The sequence below is a fragment of the Bactrocera dorsalis genome, chromosome 1 (genome assembly GCF_023373825.1).
Source record: "Bactrocera dorsalis isolate Fly_Bdor chromosome 1, ASM2337382v1, whole genome shotgun sequence".
In the NCBI taxonomy this organism is placed as follows: Eukaryota; Metazoa; Arthropoda; class Insecta; order Diptera; family Tephritidae; genus Bactrocera; species Bactrocera dorsalis.
This window is the reverse complement of record NC_064303.1, coordinates 105,331,121-105,355,602: the sequence shown is the minus strand read 5'-3', so window position 1 is coordinate 105,355,602 and position 24,482 is coordinate 105,331,121. Positions and strand designations below refer to the sequence as shown.

At 39.1% G+C, this 24,482-nt stretch overlaps 3 protein-coding genes across 3 annotated transcripts; 1 reads left to right on the top strand and 2 right to left on the bottom strand.

Moving 5' to 3' along the window:
- The first annotated feature begins 7,365 nt into the window (after positions 1-7,365).
- On the top strand, positions 7,366-9,178 carry LOC105224401 (peroxisomal biogenesis factor 19). Its single transcript, XM_011202472.4, has 6 exons — positions 7,366-7,614; positions 7,713-7,848; positions 7,902-8,118; positions 8,227-8,313; positions 8,378-8,541; positions 8,604-9,178. Exons 1-6 carry the CDS (start codon positions 7,563-7,565, stop codon positions 8,848-8,850), a joined length of 903 nt encoding a protein of 300 aa, XP_011200774.1. The 5' UTR covers positions 7,366-7,562; the 3' UTR covers positions 8,851-9,178.
- Positions 9,166-10,607, bottom strand: LOC105224399 (probable ribosome production factor 1). The gene has a single exon (XM_011202471.4). The coding sequence runs from the start codon at positions 10,500-10,502 to the stop codon at positions 9,228-9,230; it is 1,275 nt and encodes a 424-aa protein (XP_011200773.2). The 5' UTR covers positions 10,503-10,607; the 3' UTR covers positions 9,166-9,227.
- A 2,638-nt stretch (positions 10,608-13,245) lies between these two features.
- LOC105224402 (multiple epidermal growth factor-like domains protein 8) lies at positions 13,246-24,452 on the bottom strand. The gene is made up of 8 exons (XM_049457930.1): positions 23,304-24,452; positions 22,998-23,231; positions 22,718-22,900; positions 22,315-22,663; positions 22,037-22,250; positions 20,669-21,971; positions 15,596-20,609; positions 13,246-14,646 (listed from the first exon to the last, which is right to left on the bottom strand). Exons 1-8 carry the CDS (start codon positions 23,724-23,726, stop codon positions 13,520-13,522), a joined length of 8,847 nt encoding a protein of 2,948 aa, XP_049313887.1. The 5' UTR covers positions 23,727-24,452; the 3' UTR covers positions 13,246-13,519.
- Positions 24,453-24,482: the final 30 nt, after the last annotated feature.

Genomic DNA, 24,482 nt, shown 5'->3' with positions numbered 1-24,482 from the left:
CAAAATGTTGCTCCTCCTGCTGTGCATTGCGTCGGCTTTGAGTCGACGTCTAAGAGAGCAAGCGGTATTTTCGGGCGATGGATGTAATAAACGAAGCAAGAAGATTAATTTGTTTTCACGACTCTCGTCAGACTGAATGACGGACAATCGTTATATTTTCGAACACTGAGGGCTGTGTAGTAACCTCATCAGTAAACAACCTGTTGTGCTCATTATTCTACAGTTTTGTGTGATTTTTATTTCATTATCTACATAAGCACATTTATTTTCTTATTTTATTCTCACCTCAGCGTGGTTGAGTCACTTACGATTGCCTACTTTTTACTTATAAACATATTTAACACAAAAAGAGTTTGTTGTCGTAAATTAACGATAGATCATCGTATGAAAACCACTTGTGCGTCACCGCTATGTAGCGTTATAAAAACAATACGCTCGTAGTGACTATGAAGTGAGAGCAAAAGTGAGATGCATTTATCAGGTGAATGATGCTGGCCCTAGGCACGCAATGTTAACCTCAACTAATTGAGAAAATGTATCGTTTCGGATATATGCCGATTAAAATCTCATCTAACAGCTTACTACTGGCTGCCTGCCTGCCCGTCTGACTGTCCGAGCCTACCTCTTGTGGCCACAGCATGTGGAGGAAATCATTAATCACTGAGCATTCGGTCACTCTGCTATGAAGTTAAGTGGGAATTTTTTTGGGGCACAGTATCAAAAAGGTGACAATTGGCTGTAGAGTATAATTATTTGGAAGCATTGCATTGATCGGCGCTTCTTTCAACATTGAAAACGAATTATTTGCATAAAAATATTGTAAAGTTCGTAAATATTGCATTCGAAGTATTAATAAATTGTCCCAGTAGCGTGTATAATTGAAATGCGCCTGATTTCCTCATAATCACTCTTTATTTGAAGAACTCCTCGTGTGTGAATAATTGACAAAACGAAGCGTTCAAGTGCCACCCGGTTTTCCAAACCGCAACTTTAACAACGAGCAAAAAAGGAAGGAAGATTATTTTTTACAGCACTGGAAAACGCCATACAGTTTCGTTTGCAAGACAGGCTGTCTACTAGTTGAGGGCTCATTAGCATGGCACTTGGGCATGAAAGTGCTTTGAAGAAGCTTCAGCGGCGCAACAGCACGCTTCGGTCACATTATTCGGGCGTTTATTGAGCAAATGCGGAATAAATAGTGAATGCATTTAGTATGAATGCATTTGTATGTATTCGTAGCTGCGATTCAGACTCCTCCGAAGTTGAAATGGAACGCAAAAGGAAGTTTTTAACTTTATCCCAAATTTCCAGGAAAAAAATAAAGCGTTTAAATTGCATTGGCTACGACTTAACACATTTTCATGCATTTTTATAGAAAGAATGATACACGCGAATAAGCCGATTGATATAAAAATATGTTAAGTGAAAATATTTACAAATAATAAACTCAAGATCAAATATGACCCGGACTAATCGGTATGAAAAAAATTAAAAAATTTTCTTAGATTTCAATAAACTTTTTTATGTGTAAACTGGCGTTGAGCAATACCAAAAGCTCCGTCAGGATCGGAAAGGGCGCCTCCGAGCCGCTCGATACCAATCAAGGTTTCAGAAAAGGCGTCTCCCTTTCATGCGACTTCTTCAATCTACTATTGGAGAAAATAATTCCATCTTTTATAAGAGTGTACATCTTCTGACGTACGCCGATGATATTAATATCATTGGCCTCAACAACCGCGATGTTAGTTCTGCTTTCTCCAAAATGAATAAGGAAATGAAGCAAATAGGTCTGGTAGTGAACGAAGGCAAGACGAAATATCTCTTATCATCAAACAAAAAGTCGTTGCACTCGCGACTTGGCCTCCCGCGTCACTGTTGACAGTCATAACACCGAAGTCGTAGATAATTTCGTCTATCTTGGAACCAATATTACCACCAACAACAATATCAGACTCGAAATTTAACGCAGAATAGCTCTTGCCTTCGGACTGAGTAGGCAATAGAGAAGTTAAGTCCACTCTCGATGAACGAAAACCAAATTCTGTAAGTCACTCGTTATTTCCGTCCAGTATGGTGCAAAAGCATGGACGATAACAACATCTTATGAATCGACGTTACAAGTTTTCGAGAGAAAGGTTCTGCGGAAGATTTATGGTTCTTTGCGCATGGGGCATGGCGAATATCACATTCGATGGAACGATGAGCTGTATGAGATATAAAGCGGCATACGTAGACAGCGGCTATGCTAGTTCTGAAAGTATTCGAGGCTGTACCCGCCGGGGGAAGTAGAAGAGGAAGGCCTCCACTCCGTTTTCTTCCCTTGAAATCTCCAATTGGCGCCACATTGCGAAAAGAAGAAACTACTTGCGCGATGTTATTAACCCGGTTATAACCGCGTAGCGGTGTCTTCGCCTGTACAGAAGAAGAAGTTGGCTATTTTGGTAATTCGTGGCTGCATTGACTTTAACAAGACGGCTGTGGTGTGGATCCCAATTTCGTGCGATTATTGTGTGGGCAGATAAGCCAGAGACAATCGGCGCCTTCGAAGAGAATATTCGGCGTGTTATTGCCGAAATGCGACTTCGATTGCTGCAAAAATTAGTCGAAAATTGGGCCTGTCAGCTAAAATTTATTCGAGCCAGCCGCGGCAAACACTTAAGGTTTAATTAGAGGTGACATACCATAAAAATATGCCCATAACCAAGATTCAATTGATAGGTATAGTTATGACCATGGCGTTATGGTAGGGCACCACTAATTGGAAACAGTGTTGACCGTAGAGTTGGTTCGAACAGCTGATGTATGGTTATGGTTATGACAGCTATAATTGCACTTTCATCTTTATAATAGAGCTAAATATATGCTATTATTTTTTTTTGAAACCACATCACCAAAAAAACACCCTTTAAATACTTTTTTCATATCTCACTTGAAGTTTTAAAGTCTTTTGCACACACAGTCATAAAACTAAATACAAATACATGCTACACATATGTATGTATGTATAGTATATAAATATGAGTGTATGAAGATCTATTCATAGCGCACGCTTGCTCTCAATTTTACCTGATCTGAATTTCAGCTAAAACGCCGTGGAAGCTGAAACAGTAACACCCACAAATGCATTCAACTGACAACAACCAAAGAAAAACACAAACAAACATATATAAATGAAATACTAAACTACTACTACAGAGGCGTGAGCTACCATACGCGACGTATGTAGATACTAAAGGTCAACGAGAGTTGTGGGTAAGGTTTGACTTTTGCAAATATTTTGCTAGCATTTTCATGCGCTTAGACGCTTATTTGTCATGATTAAATCCATTACCAGGGATAATCGCATTAAAATGTAACAACGAAAGGTCGGTCTATTGAACAACATTCAACTAAATAAAGGAAGAACTTGTATGTTGAGGTTGCTCGAGCCATAGTGGGCTTTCAACCTCCGCCCACCTACAAAACAAGCAGAAAATATTTTAATATATTTTATTTTTTTTTTGGTCTCGATGTTTGTGTTTGGTGTTCGACAGTAGCGCAGACACAGTTTCTCTTCCAGGTGAATAGAATTTTTCCGCCATGCAGCGCAACGAATGTGATTAACCCTTCTGAGTGTGTGCACACGGCTGTGCATGCGCGGCTAGTTCGCACTATTTCTTAACAATCAGTTAGTACAACCACAGCATAAATGTCTACATTTATTTGTACATGCATTCGTTTATATACACTTATGGTGGATGGCACCATGGCGAAAGACACTTTTAATTGCTGGCATTATATGTTTGTGGGTCAAGATTTGGCTTTGTCTATTTGTCGGCCCAACCAACCGTCACGTTGTGTGTCCAGTTGGTTTTTGTTGGAAGATCAGTCAGTGGGAAATTCATGCATACTATAGATTTATGGTACATCCATGTGGTTAGTGGAAATATCTTTTCTGCCATTTAGTAACAATTTACTACAGACATTTTTAAGTTCATATTCAAATGTGTATGCACACACATACACAAACATATGAGTGAGTTTCGAAGTACTTGTCAATTTTTGTCGGTGTTCCCCAATTCAGCAGCATGTGTTTGGTAGTCATATTCAGGTGTAGGTAGGTGCGCAGATATACGCGTATGAACATATGTATGTATTTTTGGGTGTTAATCTAGCTGGTCACAAAGGTTTGTAATCATGGCCTGGTTGGCCGTAAGATATGATAAATTAAACGGTTTGTTGCCTTCGTATGAGTTTTAGCCGCTTTGTTATGACGAAGAAATGTGTGCACAACAACAAAAGTTACATACATACTATACACAAAGTTTCTAGTGGTATTTGTTTCAAACAGAGACATTTTGAGACTGAGACTAACTTTCTGTGGGGTATTCCCTGAACAAGGTATATTACGATGGCGAGATGCTTGTAACACCCAAAAGAAATATGAAAGACCCTATAAAGCTTTTTTTCAATAAATTATACGTGGATTGTTTCCTAAGGCAATGGTGCAATCTACAATGCAAATTGCACAGATCGGATCACTATAGCATATAACAGTCGTACAAACTGAACGGTCGGAATCAAGTGCTTGTATGGAAAACTTTTTCATTTGACGAGATATCTTTACCAAATTAGGCGTTGGTTATTATCCAAGGCTACGGTGCAATCTTCGAAGGAAGAAATGTCGACCACCCATTTTCCGGCTTTAAAAGTAGACGATTAGCAAAAACGTTGAAAAGAGCGGTAAACAAAAACATCCTCGAAACATAAAGTACAAGTTTTTTAAGAGGCTCATAAGTTAAATCTTAATACGATTTATTTAGCTTCCCAATCCATTGTCAAAAAGCAAGCACTGAACTGAGTATTATACTTTTATATGTATATGGGTAGCCACTGCATACAAATTATAATAAAAAATAACGGCACTTTTTTGTGAGTTTGAAAATTAATAAAATCAAATAAACGCTTGATTCAAAATTGCAAAATACATATTTGGAATTTCTAAATACAATATATTAGAAATAAATATCATTTGTCAAGGGTTTACGTTTTTGCATATACTATAAATCCAATGTATGTATGAATTTTTATTGTAACGGGTGATTTTTTTGAGGTTAGGATTTTCATGCATTAGTATTTGACAGATCACGTGGGATTTCAGACATGGTGTCAAAGAGAAAGATGCTCAGTATGCTTTGACATTTCATCATGAATAGACTTACTAACGAGCAACGCTTGCAAATCATTGAATTTTATTACCAAAATCAGTGTTCGGTTCGAAATGTGTTTCGCGACAAATTTTGTTCAGCGATGAGGCTCATTTCTGGTTGAATGGCTACGTAAATAAGCAAAATTGCCGCATTTGGGGTGAAGAGCAACCAGAAGCCGTTCAAGAACTGCCCATGCATCCCGAAAAATGCACTGTTTGGTGTGGTTTGTACGCTGGTGGAATCATTGGACCGTATTTTTTCAAAGATGCTGTTGGACGCAACGTTACGGTGAATGGCGATCGCTATCGTTCGATGCTAACAAACTTTTTTGTTGCCAAAAATGGAAGAACTGAACTTGGGTGACATGTGGTTTCAACAAGATGGCGCTACATGCCACACAGCTCGCGATTCTACGGCCATTTTGAGGGAAAAACTTCGGACAACAATTCATCTCAAGAAATGGACCCGTAAGTTGGCCACCAAGATCATGCGATTTAACGCCTTTAGACTATTTTTTGTGGGGCTACGTCAAGTCTAAAGTCTACAGAAATAAGCCAGCAACTATTCCAGCTTTGGAAGACAACATTTCCGAAGAAATTCGGGCTATTCCGGCCGAAATGCTCGAAAAAGTTGCCCAAAATTGGACTTTCCGAATGGACCACCTAAGACGCAGCCGCGGTCAACATCGAAATCCATAAGGTTTGAAAGCGATGTTATCCATTTATAGGTTAACTGTACTCACAAGATGAGTCTCTGTAGGCTCTGAGGACAAATTAAAGAGTTTTAACAATTTAATAAACACTGAAAATTTTAAACACTAGTACACTGCACTTCAAATACATTTAAGAGCTTTAGACAAATTAAAGAGTTTTAACAATTTAATAAACACTGAAAATTTTAAACACTAGTACACTGCACTTCAAACTATTGCATACGTATGTATGTACGTATGCTTGTTGAAATTTCACTTCCTCCATGTTTCTGCATGCATCCTACATGTTTATGCATGTCTCCGGTAGGCATAGCCCAAATTTGAATGCAAGCTATGTCAGCAATCAAAAGATGCCACAATAAAATATATTTACTTTGTGATTGTAAACACAGATTAATATTTACTTTACAAATGTAATTCTCTTATTTTAAGACTTACAAACACTTAACAATGTCAAATACCACCGGCAGAGGAATATCGATATTTTTATTTCACACATTATACCATATTGCTGCGCTTACTCCTTAACAGTTTGCATATTATATTGAACTTGTTTTATGTGTTTTAAGTGGTTATTTTTACCATTTTACTTCAAATTTTACAAAACAAAGCAATAATTGCACAGAACAGACGCAGCTTTTACCAACTTATTTTGCAAACTGTCAAAAGTGAAGGAGGAGGAAGCAAAAATACGAAATTCCTTCATTTTACACTGAGCTTCAAATTGTTGTTAGTGTATGCCTGTTGCTTCGAATTTCACTTCCTCCATCTTTTTGCTCATACTCATGCTTACAAATATTTTAATGCAAGCTATTTAAATATTGAAAATATCACACAATAACTAATAAAGTTTTATACACTTTTTACTTTTAATAAGTACAAAATGATCTAATATTACACTATTGCAAATGAAATGTGCTTATTTAAAGCCATTCACACACTTCAAAATGTTGAGTATCAACGAAAGAAGAACATTGTTCATTCAACACAATTAATACACAAATTATAATCTATATTATTCAACGTATGCATTTGCAGTTAGAAAATTACATTGTATTTATTTAAAAGATTTTCTATTAAATCGTTTATGCAAATTATACAAATTGAAATAATTCGCTCCACTTAAGAATCAAAGCTTTTTCTAACCTCTTACACAAACTGTCAAAATGGAGAAAGGGGAAAATGTCGAAATAGAGAGAGGGGAAAACCACATTCTATATGCACAAAAGCTTAAAAATTTGTTTGTTAAAGACACAGTTAATTTTATTTAAACAATATACATACGAATTAAAGTACTATAATTCAAAAATGTTTTAAATTCTATTTACTGGCAACGAAACAAGCTTGCTTCTTACTGGTGATGCCAGATGTTGCCAAATTCGAATTGATTTTTTTTTTATCGGAGTATTTTACGGCACTAATATTTTTTTTACAAATTTGTTTTAAAAAATGCATTCTGGCAGCATCACTTACCCAGATGAGCAGCGAACAGCAGACGTGACGTGAAGTGTAATTTTGTGCAATTATTACGCACACATATTTCATTTTCATAAATTTTTTAATTAATAATTACAAAACGGCTTGTGCTAAATTAACGAAAAAGCCATATATTAGAAACAACGAACTTTTGTGAGTGATAAATCTAAAACTTCCTTAGTAAAATGTCTGAGAACAAACAAAATGACAAAAAGGAATTGGATGAGCTGCTTGACAGTAAGTCCAATGTGCACGCCCATAACAACATGGGTCTACTATATTATATAATTTGAATGAAAGTAAATACTTCTCTAACGCTGTGTACATATTTATAGATGCCCTGCAAGATTTCGATAAGAAAAGCTCATCTGGTAGTACGGTAGATGCAGATAATAGTTTGACCACGAACGGATCACCCGCCGGTAGTGCCGCAGATGCCGGAACAGCAGCCGATCCAGATGCATTTTTTATGTAAGCATAGCAGTTATATAAAAAATGTATATTTTACTTTGTATTCAATGCAGTGAACAGGCAAATGTATTAGCAGAACGCATGCAGACACTTTTTGGTGGTCCCAACACCCCGAGTGGTGAGTTACCCCCAATGCCGCAAGATCCGGATCAAATTTTGGCCGGCTTCAAAAAAATGGCCGAGGCAGCGGCTATGACCTTACAAGGCGAAAATCCAGCAAGTGATGAAGATGTGGCCAAATATTCAGATAGCATAGCACAAGCTCTAAAGGTGTGTGTACGATGAAGTTAATGTGTTTTTGATATTCAAATGAGCACCTGACACCTATGTGGCTATTGTACTTATTATACACATCTGTTTTTTTGCATGTATTTATAGGGCCTACAAGAAGGTTCGGAAAATCTCAGCGCACCTGTTTCGGAGAATGATGTTGCTAGCATGTTTAGCGGACTCAATTTAGAAAATGTTAGTATTTGCTACAACTTTTACATAAAAGAAAGATTTCACAAGAATTTATTAAATTGCACAGCCCGGTGAAGGTGACAATAATATGTTCCTGCCATTTATGGAAGGCATGATGCAAAGTTTGCTGAGTGCTGAAATATTGTTGCCAAGCATAAAGGAGTTGGTGGAAAAGTATCCAAAATACTTTGAACAACATGGTGACAAAATTAGTGCTGAAGATAGGGAACGGTATGCTTTCATTCTATAAATATTTTTATAAATTAATAGAAACTGTACGTTATATTTTTTAGATATGAGAAACAATTGGAGCTATACAAAGTTCTTGAGAAACAATTAGAAGCAGAGAAACCAGACGATTCTGCAACAGTTAAGCGTGAAAAGTTCAAGGCTGTATTGGATCATATGCGCAGATTGCAAGAATTCGGAAACCCGCCTGAAGAAATTTTGGCCGAAACAGCTGGTGATCTCCCTATGTTAGACCCCAACTTAGCTGGTGCAGCAGGTGCTGGAGCGAATCCCCAGTGTCCTATGATGTAACGTGTACATTATAATGTAAACATTGAGTTGAAAACACATTTTAGAATGTGACAAGGTAGCAACTCTGATATCTAATATTAGTATTTAGAAATTTGTTTTACAATATCATTTTAGTTATCGTTTTTTTGCGCAAAGACGTAATTCTTTGTATTCTATGTTCATTTCATATTAATTTGTTGAAATCATTTTGGGTGTGTAATATGAAATACCACAACATTTGTTTTAATGTTTTTGAATGAAAAATTAACTCGTAATTAATAAACAAAAAATGTTTTGATAACAAAGAAACCTTTCAACTTTTGAATAAAACGGACATTTATATTTTATACATTTATTTAAATATTTTTTCAACAAAATTTTAACTGTAGAAAAAAATGTTACAAGAAGAAACGACGACGAGAAGCCTCCATAGCGTGCCGTTTGTTTGTAATTATCCAAGAATAGTCACCTGTTTTGCTGTCGAACAAACCTTCCTGTAGTGAACGTAATTTCAAAGTGAAACGTGGTCCCATCTCACGTAAGTTTACCCTTTTGCCCTCTTTTGTGAATTCATAACGGTGATGACGGAAAAATATGTAATCACGTTGATTGTGGAAAGTGACTGCACGTCGCCCTTTAAACTCAGGATCGTGGTGGAAAAGTGCACCCAGCATACGGCCAACGGTTAGACCAAGTCTTGTAGTAAAGTTTGTCAGTATTACTTCAGGTCGGTGTTTTGTTATCTCTTTATGATCACGCTTGATATCTGAAGTTAGTTGAACATTGGACAATTTAAAATGAGCGGTAGGACCGTTGGGAAGATGGATTACAAGTAACCCATTTGGTTTGCGGCGATCCTCATTAACAATTACTACATCTGTGTATTCTTCGCGAATAGCACTTTTACATATATTTTTAACCGATGATCTATTTCGTATTTTTACTAATGCATTTGGGAATATACGACTTAATTCAAGTCCAAACTTTCGAGTTTTCGTTACGGGATTATCGGCAAAAGTAATCAATACTTTTGGCTCATAACTACGATCAAAGTAAGAACTGAAGTCGTCCATTTGTAGTTCCCTACGTAGCTCTTCATTATCGGAATCATCCAAGTTAGCTACTGTTGTCTGATCTTTTTCACGCAAACTTTCTATTGTGTGACCGGGATTTGCAGGTAAGCCAGCTTTACGACGTGCACGTCTTTCTTGCATTTTTTGTTTGTGTTTCTCCTTTTTCATTTTTTTAAACAGTGCCATACGTTGATCTTTGTTCTTCATAAACGCTAAAGGATTGATAACGGGCATGCGAACCTCTGGTTCAGCGTCTTCATCATCGCTCTTCTCGTCATCATTATCGTCACCATCATTTTCATTATCACCGTCACTGTCTTTGTCCTGTTCATTGTTTTCGTTCTGTGTAGATTTATTTTTACTCTCGTCCTCGTTCTCACCCATGTCTGCATCTTCATCTTCACTGCTGTCACTGTCATCCTTAGTGGTAACTTTAGTTGATTTGGATTTTGTTGTCTTTTTGGCATTGCTGGTTGTAGGAAGCTCATTTTCGTCGCTTGAATCCACGTCTTCCTGCTCTTCTATTGTTTGTGGTTCATCCTCGTCAAAGCTGGAATCACTGTCGGACTCAACAGGCTTATTTTGTGTCTTCTTTTTCATATTTATTTTATATTTTAAATACTTTTTTAAGAGAATTTAATTACAAACTAGCGGCACGTGTTCGAAAATGTAAACTATTTTATACACTTCTTCTTCCCCTTTGCATATTCACAATAGTTTAGTTATATTTCTAGCACCACATATTTTCTATCTGCTGAGTGGTGCATACCAAAAACAGAAAAAGAATTTGGGCGTTAGTAAAACTCAAAACAGAAACAGAAATAGGGCATTGTAAAATTAGAAATAGCAACGGTTTGTTATACAATTAAATAAAAAGACTAATTTTAAGAACGTAGAAATTGAAAAGAAAACAAAATATTTTTAAGTTTGCTTTAAGTAAATGATTTGACATAATTAAAATTATTAAAAAATAAACATTTTAAAATCATTACTTCGAATTCTGTTTCTATTTCTGTTATATAGCTTTCGATGTGACACCGCTCGATTAAAAAAAATAACACTTTATATTAGTAACACAATTGTTTTTATAGTTTTTTTATATTTTTATTTAGTTTTATATATATACTCATTATATTTTTACAATTCGTCTATGGCATTATTCTTATAATACTTCGATTTATCAAAACACTGGGATAGTCAGAATTATTATCATTTCATAATTTTATTACATAGTATTCTCTTTCGATTGAAGTAATTATTGTTCGATTTGTTCTTCGTGATACATTAATACATATATTTTCAATAATTACTATATCCCTAATTATATATGTATATGTCAAGTGTTTGTTCAGCACTTTTTTCTTGTCTTAGCTTTGATGTTAAAATAAAAAAAAATACACCAAAAAAAAACATTTCACTAAAATTTGTACAGTAAAAAAATAGTTCAACATTTTTAACACAACCATAGTTGTTAATTGTATTAATAATATATGTAAATATTTTTTATTTTTACCAAAGTCATGGCAACGCCAACAAAAAAAATTGTAATTCATTTTTAAATCTAAATATATATTATAAAAAGTCCACAAACCATTCGAGATAATTAATTAAATATATAAATATAAAGAAAGAAATTTTCTTAGTAAAATTTTGATAAGATTTATATTCAACAAATAATGTAGCTTGCATAAAGCAGAAATTGTGTATAATCTAACTAGTGAGATATGCCAAATAATGTAGACGCATCTAGCTATATTTTTCTAAACAAATTTTAAAGCTGCGCAATAACGGTAAAGGAGATTCGGCGCAAAAGCAACGCAACAATCATCATATGCGGACTTTTTTTAAGATTATGTCATTAAATAACTATATTTTCTTTCATGTAGTGAAAAATATAATAAGAAAAAATGTTGTTTTAACACAGTCCACAAAATATAGTTACAACAAAAGAAATTATTAAATATAAATTGCGTTTCAACCACTTAAAAAATGTCGGTAAATTACAAAATTTGCTATAAATTTGTTTATATCCACATATGACAATTCTAAAACAATATATATGGTACATATGTATATACACAATTGTTTGCTAAATCAGCTTACATACATGTAAATATTTACAATTCAGCTTTCATAACGGTTTTCACATTTCAAGATTTGTTTTCTTTTCGAACATGAAATATACGGTATATTTGAGCAAACATTTTAGAAGCTTAATACTTAAATAAACAACCATATGTAATATTTACAAATAAATAAAAATAAAAAAATATAAAAATAATACAAATTTTACATTGCAGTCATTACAAACAGTTGTGTAAGCTGCATGGTTTTGTTTTTAGTTTTCCATATGACTATTGCACTTATCATGTATGTATGTCTGTATGTATGCGGTAAAAAAGTGTGTTCACTGGTAATTGATTTCTTATATAAATTTAAGGAATTGACCGCTTTTGAATTACTTTCATACTCATAATTGAGTACTATTCCTTTAGCATGTTGTAGCCAACTAAGTTTCTTTTATCTAAAATATTGTGTTGAAAATTTGTATACTGTTATTATTTTCACCTTGTATGCATGTTGTGTTTTTGTCATGACTGTTGAATTTTTTTTCGCTTAAATATCCTCAACCATTTATTTACTAAAAATTATATACAACTACGTCATAGCGTTCAAATTGCTAGATTAAACTACGGGTACATACATAAATTTGTCTTTTATGATTTTTTTGTAGTTTGTGTGTTTGCTATTGATTCGATAAACTCTTTCACTAAATTCTTACAATACTAAAGTTAATATTTGATATAAAAATTTCAGTAAATTACACTTGTTATCAAATGCAGAAGTTGCTCATGAGTCAAATTTTTTGAATACAATAAATCTCCAAACTGTTTTCTATCTAAAAAACCAACAAACTTTTAACTTAACGATTCGAGTTATTTTATATTTGATCCATGCTTTTTATATAAAGAAATAGTGCCTTGTTTTAACCATATTCTTAGCAGTTCAGAACTGACAAATGAACTCAAATGCATTATAACTAAAAAAAACTAAAAATAATATAATATTAATGTATCTAAAAACGAGTTAAATCATTAAATAAGGTTTGAGCTAAAACAAAAGACAAAAAAATATATAAAACAAAAACAATATAAAAACAATATAGTAATATAAAAAAATATAAAAAAAAAAAAAAAAAAAAAATAAAAAAAAAATATAAAAAAAAAATATAAAAAAAAAATAAAAAATGAAATATAAAAAAATAAAAACATATTAAAAAAAATATAAACAAAAATATTAAAAAAAATATATAAAAAAGTATAAAAAAAATATAAAAGAGCACAAAAAATAATGAAATATAATTATAAATAATTTAATTAAAGAAAAAATTATGACAACTCTGAAATCTTTTTAAAGTTATTAAAAACAAAAAAAAAAATATTCTAATTAAAAATAATTTGTTCGAAAATAAAATAAGAGTAAAATAACTGAAGAAATATTTATCTCCCTACCAATAAAATTACTGTAAACGACAATAGGTGACTACAATTGAGTTTATAGCCAGTGTACACTGCAAAGAATTAGTGAAAAAACAAGGAACCTTAAATTATAAATACTTACGCCGCATGATTGCCCAACACAGCCGCACCACCGCCAACAGCTACTGCACCGGCGCCACCGCCCGCACCGCCACCACCACGCTGGGTGCGCATAAAATTGCGCGCGTTTAACGGAAACTGTCTGGGATATGTGATTAGCGCTGAGCCGAGTGCCATGCTTAGCGGCGCTTTATGACGTCCGGGTAAACTGACAAACACTGTGCCCACCGCCGCCAAATTATCCGCCGTCGGTTCAATAGCGATAAGCAATATTTCCGGCGCATGCGTACCGGCGGCTGCATGACGCGAACGTGCACCCGTTATATTACGCACCGAACGCGCTGATGACGGTGCCGGCTGTGGGCTTTCCATATCCAAAGCGCCAGCTGTGAGGAAGACGCGCGCAAATGGCCGCTTTGCTAAGTGTAACATTTCGACGACATGTTGACGTCGCGCACGTCGCAAGTCGGCCGCTTGCTTCACCTTCCACACAACCACGCATACAGCCAGGAAGAGGAAGAAGCATGAAAAGAAGACGGAAAAGAACACAAACAAGTCGATATGTAGTTGATCTTGTCGAAAAACTACCGAACCATAACTGTGCTCCGGTCCGGCTCCGGCGCGTAATGCTATGAAGAAACGTGTAGCACTTAAATTATGAGCATTCTGCGGCAATGTTAACACTAAACGGTTCTTTAGGCCAAAAAGCCGCAACAGCGTGTTGCATTGATTCAGCGTGACATGTGTACTCAAATCCTTGGCATGTTTATCCTTCACATGGAAACTATGACCACCGTGACTCTTGCAGTCTTGTATGTGTGGCACATAGAAGCTATTGCGTTTGTCGTGCATCACCAGTTTGCTGGCAGTTATATTGTCGGTGCGTGGCATTGCTATGTGCAATGGATGATTACGCTTACTTTTGGGTACCCAATTGTAGCGATTATCCAGGAAGATTTCATGGAAGCCCGTCGTTTCGTTGGTCTCCACAATGAAGGAGTCGTCTTGTGGTGACATGAACACATCCAATTCGCCTTGCGTAACGTCGATTATGATGCGAATGTCGACGTTCATAAAACGTGGTTGTATAACAAAAAATACCGTTTGGCCTGGTCGAAGCGCCGCTGGTTTTGATTTGCACTCCTCTGTGGTAGAAAAAATATGGAGAGAAAAATATATCGAAAAAGGTGATTGTAGATTATAACTTTCGGTCGTATGCCCTAAGGTAGTTTTGAATAAAAAAGGACCTCGGAAATTTTGAGAAAGATGGGAAAAACGTTAATTTCGGTTACGCCGAAACTTTAATACCCTTCACAAATAAAAAAAAACTTCTTTCTAAGACTTTTTGTTGTTATAAACGGTACCTAGTCCCCGTTAGGATGGTAAGGATTAGATAAGTGGTATTCGACGTCACCCAACGGTAGGCACATGCTGTTTAGACGGAATCTGACCAAAGAGAGAGGTGTGTAGGATGAGTAGGGTTAGCAGAGCATGCAAAGAGATGGGTAGCGTCATGCGGAGACTCATTGCACGCTGGACATATATTTGATATGTCAGGGTCTATTCTGGATAAGTAGGAGTTTAACCTGCTACAGTATCCAGAACGAAGCTGCGCAAGGGTCACTCTCGTTTCTCGCGGCAACTCGAGCTCTTCGTCTGCAATGGGTGGTGGTTTGACTCCAAGTACGCCATTCACTGAGAGGGAGTCGGTGAAGGTGTTAATGGCTCCACTGTGAATGGCGGTCAGTGTTTGTCGGACGTTAGTGAATGCAGGGATGGTTTCTGCGAAAGCACCCCAGCAGGAACTGCTTGGAGAGGAGTTCATTATGCTCCTTAACTGGGAGCATACAGGCTTACTATGCAGAGAGACATCAAGAGGCATCTTGTCGTAGTCCGGCGGTTCCGACAAATGAACCGCTTCTTGGGGAGAAAGGGGCGTGTGCAAAATTTGATACCGATATCTTGAAAACTGAAGGAGTATATCTGGTTTAGGTGTACAGACTGACGGATATGGCCAAATCGGCTAACTATTTTTTTAGGTATATAGACTTAATGGGGTCTTCAACGTTTTAACCATTACAAAGTTCTACTTACCTATTGGCTTGGCATCGAAGCACATACGCGATTCCACAGTTATTTGCTTGTAGCACTGATGACCATCGATAGGGTTGCCCGCATACGAGTCTCGACATTTTGAACATTGCACACTCCAACAGAGTTGGGCGGAGTTTTTGCCACCACCCGCCGTACAAGTTGCATCACTCTCTGTATTATTGCCACAATTACATTTCTCACCAGTTACGGGATCGCAAACGTTGCCATGTCCATGGCACTGACATGGCCGACAAGCCTTATGATGATCTTCACTACCACGGAAATAGCCAACGATGCATGTGTCACAGCGATCACCCGCAGTGCTATTCGCACAACGCAGACAAGTTGCATTGCTCTCCGGGCCCTCCTGCAATACTTCTTCCAGTTCGGCGCGTGTCATATTGAAGTGAGCGGGATCCGAGTCTTGTGCCAAACAAACATCGGAGTGACCATTGCAGTATGCCAGACATGGCACACATTCGTGACCCTCCTTCGGATTGCCGACAAATAATGGTTTACACTTTTCGCACTGAGCACCCTTCGTATTGTTGTGACACTCCAGACACACATCCAGTCGATCAGGTCCTCCACAGTTCGAATGACCATTACACAAGCATTGTATACTACAATTGGCGCCAACATAACCAAAGTCACAGGTACAGTTGTCCGGCTTGATGCATTTGCCGCGCACACAACCCTGACTGCAAACGGGCAGGCATGTGCCATTCTCATCGCGATAACCCTCACCGCACTGACAGGTGTAGCCGACATCCGTGTCGATACAGCGTTCCGAAATCGGATTGCAGTTGTGATGGCCATTCGTACATTCATTCTCAGCCGGACATTTCACATAATGCCAGGAGACCACATCGGCTGGCGTAAGCTGTGAGTCATTACGTCGCGAGGTATAGATAAGATCACACGTTGAACCGGACGGGTATTCCTGCTTGTTCTCAAGTGAACCTTCTGTACAGATGCCATCACCGTTGAATCCATCACGTGCGCACCAACCGCAATGAGCATGCTCCAAGCAAGTGGAACAATGGTCGTAGACATGACAGGGTTCTGGACAATGTGAGGTCTCATTCATCTCCAACACCAAACCACAAACGCCACCAGCGCAAAGCAGCGGTTGTGATTGTGGTGAAATACAGCTATTCAACATTGTTGACCATTTGCAGTCCTTCGGATTCTCGTCGTAGTTGTTCAGACAAGTGCTGCAGTTTTTATAGATGTGACATGGCATCGGACATTCACCGATAATGCGATATTGATTCTGCTCCACCAGCTCTTTTGTAATACACTCGATTGTACCCAACTCACTCTGCGCCCATTCGCAATTCTCATTCATCACACACGCCTCACAGTGCAAGGTATGACATTGCGGTTGCGGACAGAGATTCAGCAGACCGACACTGATCTCCTTATTACACCATGTGCTATGGCGTTCACAGTCCACACCAGCCGGTACACAACGCCCCTTGATGCCACACTCGTCACACCACTGACACACCGGTGTCGTCTCCACATGTGTCGGCCAAGAGGCCAGACAGGCGCTGCATGTGCTAAAGCTGGAGCAATTGCGCCGCGACATCCACGCATCATCGCATGCCGCGCCATTATTGTAGACTAAAGTACCATTGCGATGTTCACAAACAGCGGAGTCGCCTTCGGAGAAACAGTACGAGGCGGAACTATAGGTGCCCGAAACCGTACAATAACTGCAGCCTTTATGTGTGCGGCACAAATACTTGTTGGCACTCCATAGTTGGCAAATATCATCGGGTAAATTGATACGTGTCACGTGACTCTGCGACGCGCTGCCATCCCAACCGCCAATTACATAGATAGCTTTGCTATCATGATCTATGGAGATCGCCTCGGCGTATGTCGAATGCGGCAGTCTGCCGACCACGTGCACCTCTTCCGTCAAGCGTATCCATTGATTGCAATCATAGATGTAAGCAATCAGCACGTCGCTGGCATCATAAGGATGTGTGCGTCCACCATAGATGATCATGTAGTTTTCCGTAGTGGCAGCTGAGTGAAAGTAACGCGCACGCGGCAATAGCACATCAGGACGCGACATCTCTTTGAACGTCGGCAGCTCAGTCCAAGTCATCTTTTGCAAGTTCAGCGCGTACAGTTTGTTCTGCGGCTCGACGGAATAACCGCCAAAAACATAGAGTATGTGCGAATCTGCGCTGTATACTGTGCTGTGACCGTAAAGCACGGGCATGCGTACGCCCAACGCCAACAACTGCTCCCAGCGGAAAGTCTCCAAATTGAATTCCCACAACTCCAGCTGGCGCGACTTATTGCGTGTCATGCCGCCAATCAGTATCAATGACTCACGTTCATTGTACCTAATTTGGGTCAATGTGTGACCGGCCAGTGCCGGTGGTTTCTCGCGTCGCTGCAACAGCTCAATTTCACTCCAGCGTTGATTTTGTATGGAGAATTGCCAGAAATCGTCGAGTATGAGTTGTGAGGTGCGTTCTTCTTGTTCACCGCGTATGCTTATGCCGCCGTAAATGAAAATTATTTGTTTCTTCAAGTAGATTTCCGAGGCATGAAAATAACGACCCAACGGCATTTTGTCGTCCGGTGTCGATTCGACAGTCACCTGCATCCAAGTGCCGTTCTTCGCATCGAATTGCCGGAAATCATTGAGCGGACCATGTGATGGCGAATAACCGCCAAACATCCAGAGAGAGCCGCGTCTATCGGCATTTACTGAATGCCCGAAACGCGGTATGGTTTTACGTAGATGTTCATAGGTGTCGCTCAGCAGCAGCGTATTGAAGAGATCTGTAACGACCAGATGATTTGGCTTGATGAGCGTGCCACAATCGGCACCCGCGTAGCTGCTATTGCAAATACAGCGTCCATAGTCAGTGTCGCAGTAGCCTTGCATGCGTTTGGCATTGCAATTCTTCGGGCATATTTCGATCTCGCAACGCGCACCCACATAACCGGCGGGACAGACGCAACGTTGCTGCTCGTCACAGATGTGCGGATGCAGACAGGAGCGCGCAGCGCAATTCTTCACTGTGTACAATGCATTAAAACCGAATTTCTGACGATCGCCACCTTGTTTATAGTAAACGGTGACATGACTTGAGCGCGCTTCCACGATGTGTGTGGCCGTGTATGGCGAGCATACAACCGATATTAATTGGTTTTGCTGCGTTGCACCAGTCAAATCGGGCAAGCTATCGTATATGTAAACAGCATTCTCATCGCAGTCCATCGCCAAACTGGGCCATTCGAACTCCAACTGCAGTAGCGACTTCTCGGCTTGTAGAGTTTTCGGCGATAGTATCCATAAGCATTCGCGCACTTCCAAACTGGCGCCCCAAGGATTTTTATATGACTGATACGAACCGATACCACTTCGTCCGATATTCGTTAGCATGCCACGCGATTCGCATTGGAAGTAACATTGGCCGCCATCGCGTGGATCACCATAGTAACCGTTAGCGCACTGATCGCACTTCAAACCCACTGTGTTGTCCTTGCAATAGCACTCGCCAGTGCCGACATTGCAAATACCCAAATCCTGATTGCCATGACCATTGCATTCACAGGGATGACAACCATCGGCCGATGTGGCATTGCCATAGCTGCCTTGGCGACAGCGCTCACAACGTTCGCCCTCGGTCCACGCTTGGCACTGATCACATTTACCCACACGTTCCACACACGTCGAATGATTGTTACAGCCGCAATTGATCGAACAGTCTGTGCCAGTCCAACCCAGTTCGCATTTGCACACATAATCTGCTGAACCCGAGCAATAACCGTGCACACAATTCTCGTAACAAGTGCGCACGCACGATTGCCGACCATCGCCAACATAACCGCGCCGACAATGACAATTATACGAGCCATGCGTATTCGTGCATTTGGCTTCCTTGTGACAATCATGCAGACCCAATCCACACTCATCGACGTCGGGACACTGCGCATACGCCCATTCGGCATCATGCTGCGTGGGACTATTCAAGGCTAGCGAACAGTTGCCAAACGGACGGCTAAAGTCGCCTTGCATGCACACACCTTCGATGGGATTGTCGCGGTCAAAGCACCAGCCACAGCTGAGCGTGCGCAGACAAGAAGTGCAATTGGTGTACAAAGTGCAAGATTTACACTGCGTAGCGGGCAGTTTCTGAGGTAGTGTCGGTTGTTGTTGCAGTGTAGTTGTAGTGGCATCATGACCGATCTGCGTATAATCGGTAATGCGCTGTGTTTCGTTCAAAACAATTTGGTCCAACCACTCACGACACATGCCGAACTGGTATTCGCTGGTGTAAACGGCAAAACTGAAGCACTGCGATGTCGCCTCGCACCATACGCAACGGCCGCGTTCGTTTAAGCATTGATCGCATGAAGTGCGCAAGCGGCAGGGTATCGGACACATCGAAGTATTGCGCACACCATGTTCGGATTTGCCGAAACGTGCACACCGCGCCTCCTCCGTCCACCATTCGCACAGGCCAGACGTCACGCATTCATTGCAGGAAACGTAGTTGGAGCAGTTGGCGCACTGGCTCGGTTGTGTGATGAGATATTCCCAGTAGCCGTCATTGCCGGCAAGCGCTGAGCTATCGGCTAGCGTGCAAGTCTCAGTCTCGTTTACAGTTTTTTCGACACATTTTGCAGTCAGACCGCACCAACCACAGGCCGAATCGGTTAAGCAATGCAGACAATTGACGTATTGCGTGCAATTTCCGGAGTAGTAGGGTTCAAGGTACTCGAAGGTGAAAGCATTTAGATTGCCGTGGAATATGTGATACAATTCCATTTTCGTTTTTTGATAGGCGTTATGCAAAGTGGATAGACCGACACGACGTCGTGCTTGAAAATCGATGAGAAACGGTTGGTCTGTGCTGGGTATCTCAACGGGACCGCAGTATGATTGATTTGTAGAACGATTAGTCAATTCCTTAAGTGAGTCTAAGCTTTTGCCCAAACCTGCGCGAAGGAATGCTGATGAATAACTGGTGCAGACCTAAAACACAAAGAATAAAATGTGTTATATTGATTTAACATATTTATAATTATAGTAACCTGTATCTCGGAGGGTTCCTCCCAAGTTTTTTGTGGACGCACAAATCCTACCAAACGCGCCAACATTTCGCCCTCCAACTTCTGTTCATACTGCGTTGCAGGCGCGGGCGAGCCAAAGTCCACCATCGTCGCATTTACAATAGCCACAAAGTCGGGCATTGTCAAATTGACCGGATGATGGTATTTTATGTATGTAAGACCAGGCCGCTTATCATTGCTGGTGCATTGTGAGGGTTGTCGTATTTCGGTGCCCTTTTCGCCCCACCAACCGGGACTGCGTGATGGCGTATCTTCACCGCAAATGCCATAGTTATCATCACGATGATGACATTTAGCATTTTGAACGCACCAAGTGCACTCATTGAGTCCCAACTTGCTGGCGACCGAGAAATAATGATCGGTGTCGGTGTGCCACTGTGTGCCATGCACCAAACATGAATGGCAATCCCCAAGCGATGGACAGATGCCGGGACAGCGAGTAGTCTGCAAATTTGTAGTACAATTGGCGCCAATAGTGCGTCCGTAGCAGCTACTGTCAGCCGAACACCAACCACATTCCGGATTCGATAGGCAAGCTGTGTGTGAGGTATGTAAGCGACATGACATCTCCGGATTGTAGCCATGATTTTGTAGACGTAGTACTTGTGGCAGTTCGTAGGCAAAGAGATCGGCGTTTACGTTGCCATGATAACCTCCAACAATTAATAATGTATTGTTGCGCCTTAGTGCGGCGGCGTGGGCAAATACACCTTGTTTTTTTGGATACAAACTTTCTTCCGCCGATACAACTTGATTGATCCATATATGACAACTGAGATGATACCAATACATTTGATTGTCATAGCAGATTTCGTCCTTATTGTGGCGGTGTGTGTAGCCACCGAAGACCATCATGTAATTGCCGGAGATCGTCGCGGAATGGAAGGCGCGTTCGTGTGGAATGTTTGTGTCACGTAAGGCAGTGCGTGGATATAGTATTTCTGTCCAATGCAATTTATCTAATTGGAATGCGAAAATTCTATCTGAAAGCTTGGAGAAACGCGCCAAACTTGACATAATGCCGCCGAAAACAATTAAGGAATTTGTTGCACTATAGTAGACAGTGCTGTGCGCAGCTAGGCGCACATCTAATGATTTACCACCACGCGGATGCACGAACTCCCACTGACCATCGTCATCCTCATCAGCGGCATTGAATGTACCATCATCGTTTTCATAGGCCGAACTCGTTGATTCATCATCACCAACTGGGTGTTCAAAAAACTTGTTTTTGGTATAAATAGGCAAACGTAAACGGTATATTCTGAAACAAGAGTATATATAGACCATTTTTCTAAATATTTCAAAAATTTTAATGTTTACACTTACTTTGATGAAAATTCGCCCGTTTCGAGACTACCACCAAATAAATACAAGTATTCGCCAGCTAATGTTATTGTATGGCGCGCAACTTTTGGTGGTTTCAGCTTTGAATTTCGTGCCCACTGCTTCCACTTGCCGCCACTTTCTGTGCTATTATAAAACCACAAATCGTTGAAGAAACTACCGTTTCCATTCTTGCCACCAAATATCACGAAACCACCTAGTTGTAATATGAAAAATGTTGCTAACTACATTATCGCATGATTAATTATATTTTTATTTACCAGGCACACGATCTGCAGCATGTCCGTATCGACCTTCGGGTTTATTATCAGTTACCTCTTCTAAAATGTCTTCAAAATACTCAGGTATTTGTTCGTTTGTGGTATTGGCGTTAACATCTGCAATCAACTGTGAAGAGCGTTGTTGATGTAAATTTGACTCTGCTAACGTATATAAAATATTTCGAAAGAATGATACATCGCTACGCAATCCCCAAAGTTTTGCTTCGTCTTCGCTTTTATGTTGCAAAACTGCCTTCAGTAAAGTGGCATTTATTTTCTGTGAATAATTGTGATCTTGTAACAAAAGCCCCCACTCGTCTACCCATTGACTACTGCTAAAGCGATAAATCTGTAAGAAAGAAAAGTTATATTGATTGAATAAAAACATACCCATTTAACTTACTTGCAATGAATTGATAACATTATTTAAGTCATAACCACCGAAAACATAAAGAGCATCATGTTCTTCTAGATAAACGGCAGTATGAGCTGCACGCGGTGTCATACCCTCTGCGTCGGTGGCTAGCCAGCGCCAATTTCCGCCCTGAGGATTTATATATAAATCACATAAGCGCCCGCTGAAGCCCTGAGTATAAAAATAAATTTTATAATAAAGTATTTACAAAACAAATTAGCCAATCAAACTTCCTATAGATTTGTATTTGTGCAAAAATTGTACATACCTTTTCACAATGGCAAATACCTTTGACGCATTTACCACGCCCTTGCGACTCACCGCACTTATTTGGACATGCCTCACTTTCACAATCAGGCAGGACCCACTCTCCATGACAGACGCATTGGTGCCCCACACATTTCCCATGATTATGGCAATTATTCAAGCAATTTGATATGTAATATGAAGCCCGAAAACCATCGAGCACATAATTTGTGTCACTGTACATAAGTATAAGCATCTGTATATATTGACAGAAAATAAACATATTCAATTATATGAAAAAGATGACTGAAAATTTCAAAACACTTACACTTCCACTTCTCGCAACCAATCGCTGCGGTTGGGTACGACCGCTAAAGCTGCCTAGCAGCGTGGAATTAAATGAGTCCCCATCATACACATAAATGTAATCATAAGCGCACTCGGTGCCCATGCTATGGAAAGTGAGTGTTATAAATTGACTATCATTGCGTGCCTTTATTAACCACTCGCAATGCGAATCCTGCGTATAGTTAAAACCAGCAGGACCGTCACTTATTTCTCCGTACGGTTCAGTGAACACCTTACGACTACGATCGCATGGAGCATGATGTTGTAAATGCTGGACTGTAGGTAATAATGTGATGCGATCAGCCCGTGTTTCCCATCGTTGATTTGGACAAACACAGAGCAAAAACGCTAAACATGTTAATGTGCGTAATCGTACGAATCTTGCTATTCTTAGTTTTAACATTTTGTGTAAATATGAATATTAATTACACATAAATTAAGTTGCTGGTACTCAAAATATTCAAAGCCATTTCACATGGGTATTGAGCGCCTGAACGCTATTCCATCAATACAGTTAATAACACTAATTAACACATTGACTTTTATATTGCACTATTATTAAATTTTTGCACTTTTTTACACTTTTTCCACAGAAAGAATTTTTTCGCTAAACATTAATTTTTTCATATATGAAAGGCTGATGAAAATTTCCACAGACGTCAAAACAACTTTTGAAGTTGTTGACATTTCAATTGTAACCTACACACACTTTAAATAAAAAACCTATTCGCAATAAGAAATATACCGTGAGTTATACTGATTTTACGGTATTTAACTTGCAATGCAAAACTATAACGAATTGTGTAACGAAAATTTAATTATTTTATTAAATTTTAATAGCCCATGTTGATTTGTTATTACACACTGTATGAAATATTCTTACTACAACTTTTTGCCGTATTCATATTCCCTATACACAGATTTTATGATACTAATTTACCCCACCAGATATGATTATAATGTAAAAAGTAACATATGTTATTTAGTTTTAAATTTCTATACCTTAACTTGAATGAAAAGGAGCATATAATTTTTATATCAAACGTTAAAAAACATTTAAATTTTTTGCTGTAAAAATTTGAAAATTCGAAGTTTTCATTGATTTTCTAACAAATTTCGCGTGTATAACAACTCTGCTTCGATTGTCGGCCTGCCCTTG